Source organism: Haplochromis burtoni, unplaced genomic scaffold (genome assembly GCF_018398535.1).
Source record: "Haplochromis burtoni strain Fernald_Lab_line unplaced genomic scaffold, NCSU_Asbu1 Contig_337, whole genome shotgun sequence".
Classification (NCBI taxonomy): domain Eukaryota; kingdom Metazoa; phylum Chordata; class Actinopteri; order Cichliformes; family Cichlidae; genus Haplochromis; species Haplochromis burtoni.
In genome coordinates, this window is record NW_024582698.1 from 12,453 (window position 1) to 16,990 (window position 4,538).

Genomic DNA, 4,538 nt, shown 5'->3' on the forward strand with positions numbered 1-4,538 from the left:
TGAACCAGAATTGGTTTGTAAAAATGGTGCAACTTCAGTGATGTGGAACTGGTTTGGTGTTTGTCCGTCAGATACACGACAAAGCACATTTTTTTGCAGAACATGCAAGCGGCCGTCGTTATTGTCGTATTTGTCGGACTAAGATGCTCTTAAATCTGGGAGTAATCTGGGTCCTAAACTCCGTATGCTTCAGGTCAAACAACACTGCAGCATCACTGAGAGTTAAAAACTGTCTAAATTCTTTCATCTTTAATAAAACGATCAGCATTGCTGCTTTACCAGGTGTAACTATGAAGTTTAACTTCCAGGCATCCATGAAAACAAAAGTTATTACATTTAACGGAGTTAGAAGTTAGCAGGAAGCTAGCGGAAGTTAGCTCGCTAGTTTCGCTAGTTACCTAAGCATGATATAGCATGTTCTGACTGAGAGATTTCTGAAAAAATTCAAACGTACAGCTCTGCTATCACTTCCAACATAAATGAAGACAGGAAACTAAACAGCAGTGACGTTTGTAGGGTTACTGAAGTTGGGCTAGCTGGTATATAATGATGTGCTACGTGATCGCTAGCGACACAGCTATGTTAGCATAACATAAACAGTGAAGCTGGAGGACGAACACTAACACTTTTCCACTTATAAAAGTTAACGTGAAGGTTCCTCATGGTTAGAGACAAATGCAATCGCATGGCAGGATGCTGTAAACGGACCAAACTTCAGTCAGGAGAACAACTGAGATAATCCATCCACAATACGAGGTTAGTCATTAATATACTGCAACAACATGGGAATAGAGCAGCTGCCAGAGAATTCAACATTAATGAATCAATGGTACAGAAGTGGAGGAAGCAAGAAGAATGAGTTTAATAAAGTTTGATTTATCTGACTGCTTTGTTTCGCTTAATGTGCCTTATAATCCCGTGCACCTTATGGTCCGAAAAATACGTACTGCACACTGCAGTTTAATGTTGCAAAGCACCTCTTTTTAACTTCAGTGGATATTATACATGGTTATGCTCAGGATATGTCAGCCCATTTCTACTGGAAATGCCTTTTGGTTAAACTTTCAGCAAGGAATTTGCATTTGCACTGTTACATTTTTATAAAGCTTTAATGTACATAAAAACCAGCTTCTTGTTTAAGTGAAAATAAATGGAAGGTTGTCTTTTTGCGCTAGTAATGTTGTGGAGTTGTATTTTGTCTCGCATCAATTATATCGTCAGTTATATCGTTATCGCAAATTTTCAAATATATATCGTGATAAATATTTTTGGCCATATCGCCCTGCTCTACTGCCAGTAATGCATCCCCAAATCATGGCAGAGCCTCCACCACCTCGCTCCTGACTCTGATGTCCACATTGACAATGATTTGAAGCAACATTTTCAAATTTGAATTGACTCTCAGTCCAGCTGTTTAATTTGGTGTACCTTTTCTCCCAGTTTCCCCTTCTAAAGAACAGCTTCTTAACAATATTCTGTGTGTTTAGCAGCCCTGTAGATCAGCGCTTCAGAGCCATATGCTGCCCTCTAATTCTCTGCATGTGTGTGTGTTCATGCCTAGATTCATTTAGTAGTCTTATTGAATTAAAGTATAACTAGGAGTGCCAGAGGTCAGTGTATGAAAAGCTGTTTTTCTTCAGTATACTCTGCGGTTGCTAAACCAATGAGTACTCAGTGCTTTTTTTGTTAGCTCTTCCTCCCCACATACCAATGAGTACTCAGTGCTTTTTTTGTTAGCTCTTCCTCCCCACATGATCAGCAGGTTGGCTGGTTTGTGATTCCCCAACAGCCCCCACCCATCCTTCCCCCTCCATTTTTCCCAGAGCTCTCTCAGTTCATTTGAAAAGCAAATGTTATGTAATTGTATTTAAGAGTTGCATGCCTACCTAAAAGCTAAAATGCACAACGGAAAACAATTAAAGTGGGAATAGCTGTTGATGGTATAACAATGTCCTAACTAGCATTAGGATTTTTGGAAGCCCTTTTTGTCATTAATTTTAAAAGACCTTTAAAATCCCTGTGTGCCTTTTGCTATTGCTTTTTTTTACAAGTACAGAAAGCACATATATTGCTTGAATCCTTATGTTTAAGTCCTGTTGGTGTCTCTGTCCTTCTGCAGGTTTGAGTGCTGCAAAGCTGTTGAAAGCCAGTGGGCTCGATCCTGTAGTGTTGGAAGCCAGAGACCGGGTTGGTGGTCGTACCTTCACTGTGCAGGTAAGGCAAAGAGTGTCAATACTACTGTAGGAGCGGCTCATAAAAGAGACAATCAGTAACAGTAATATAAATACTTTCCAGCCTTTTTAATTTTACAACCAAGATAGTGTATCTATTTCTTTTAATGGGCATACAGAAAAAAAAAGACATTTACATTCAAGTCATTTATGAGCGTAGAAGTACAAGCATAGATCAGTTAGCCTTTTCAGAAATATCTGTGACATTTCTTTCTTTTTTGTCATGATCTAATTGCGAGTATGTGTCTTTTAGAATAAGGAGGCAAAGTGGGTTGATCTAGGCGGTGCCTACATTGGACCGACACAGAACCGCATCCTCCGTCTGGCCAAAGAGTACGGCATAAAGACCTACAAAGTCAACGAGCAGGAGAACTTGGTGCATTATGTTAATGTGAGTGTCTGTTTTTTTTATTGCAGATAATTTTCTATTCCAAGCTCTCTTGGTTTATGTTATGTCTGTGTAGTCCAGGACAGATCATGACATGTTCCAGATGTATTCTTCACTTTAAGTGATGGAGTAAATGATGACAATGTTCAGAAGATGATGCACCATATCCTGAGTCTGACCCATTATCCAATAAAAAGGAAATCCAAGTCTCTGCTACTTTTCTGGCATCACGCAGTAGGCATGGCAACAAGGATCTTTATCAACATTTTTCAATTGCCACTTTCTGCCGCTGGCACTTTTCCTGTCAGCTTGACTTTTTTATATTTACTGACCAAGGTTGCAACATTAATACATTGCATGAGCTAACAGAGCTAGCCTCTTTGCCATCAGCAGTAGAGTTTGAAGCATTTTTTGGGAATCTTTTTGTTTGCACTAACAACGAAGTAATAACTTGTTATGTTATCATCATTGTTAACTTTAGTTCACTTGACTGTAATCAGAAAAATTAGCCACTCCCCACACACACGGTCAGACAGAACATATAGCAGTGGAGGAGCTTGTTAATGATCTCAAGACTGGGACCAGTTACCAAGAACACCAATGGTAACACACTGGTTATAACACCAGACCTCAGTCCTGTAGAAAATGTGCTGTAGGCGGCTTTAAAACCTAAAGCATTTAGAGATTTTCTGTAAAGAGGGCCAAAACCCTCCTGAGATGTGTGCAAACCTAATGACCAACTACAAGGAATATCTTTTTTTTACTCTTAGTTTTAGTTTTTTTGGACAGTGGTTTGGGGGAAAAAATGAAATATGTGGAGCAGAGCCATCTGGCTAACAGGAAGAGCTACGTGAGGATGCCCTTCATGGACTATAACTCCACATTCAACTCTATAATCCCAGACATCCTTATCACCCTGAGAAAAAACTGCACGATAGCATCTCCCTCACCCCTCAGATGCCCCCCCTCCCCTTTCCTAGGTTAAGCTCGGTAAACACCCTCGGTAAAGAAGCCCCCAAAAGTGGTGCACTTCCTCCTGTCCTAAGAAGAAAAACCTGGCTGCACTGCTGGGCTTCTACTGCTCCTCAGTGGGAGACTGCTCTTGTACCAGGGCCCACCTGGATCTAGAAAGCGCTGCGTAGAGGGTAATTAATACTGTCAAAAAATGGCTGTCCTCTGCCACACCGGAGGCCATCGCAGATTCTCCTGTCTCAGACAAACACAGGGCACCAGGACGCCCACCCATCCTGGTTTGCCTCCACCATCGGCCCAAGACTCACTAACAGCTACAGCTTCTTCCCCTGGGCCATTTGGACTATTAACAAACACTACGCCACAAAAACCCCACTCCTGCCCACCCAGCCACTAATCTGAGCCATGGTCTGAGTAACCCTCATCACTCAGGCCACTCACACACAGGCTTTACAACTTTTGCTCTAATGTATGTCTTTTGTCTCTTGTTTATATATATTAGTCTTGATTTTATATATTTCTCATGTTTGTTATTTATTCCTGCTGTCTTACTATTTAAATTTTATTCCTGCAAAATTGGCATGGGGCACCCACAATTTTGTTGTACATGTACAAATACAATACGGGACTTTTCTATTCTATTCTGGCTGCATTTTCAGCCCTAAAGTTTGCTGTTTAAATCACTATTGCCCATATATCTCCCCTATATTGCTTTCCAGATTACTTAAAGAAGACTGAGGTACTATGAAATAGAAAACCAAATGTTCCTGTGGTTTCCTATATGTCTACAGAACAGCCACCACTCCTCCCTTCTTTAGCATTAGTGACTGGAGATGTTAATCTTTGCCAGAGGGATTTTAGTAATGCAGTTTCTCTTTTCTGAGTGGTTGAAAGGCAAACAAAGAGGAAAGGAAGAAAGAGACACTCAGGCTATATTTTCTATCCCG

General features: G+C 40.7%; 1 protein-coding gene across 1 annotated transcript in view; it reads left to right on the plus strand.

Moving 5' to 3' along the window:
• Nucleotides 1-1,792: 1,792 nt before the first annotated feature.
• Nucleotides 1,793-4,538, plus strand: part of LOC102300984 (amine oxidase [flavin-containing]) — a gene marked incomplete in the record, with an annotated part of 29,739 nt that continues 26,993 nt past the window's right edge. The window contains 2 exon segments of the mRNA XM_042228643.1: nt 1,793-2,214; nt 2,485-2,622. Coding sequence (XP_042084577.1) covers nt 2,083-2,214; nt 2,485-2,622 — 270 coding nt within the window.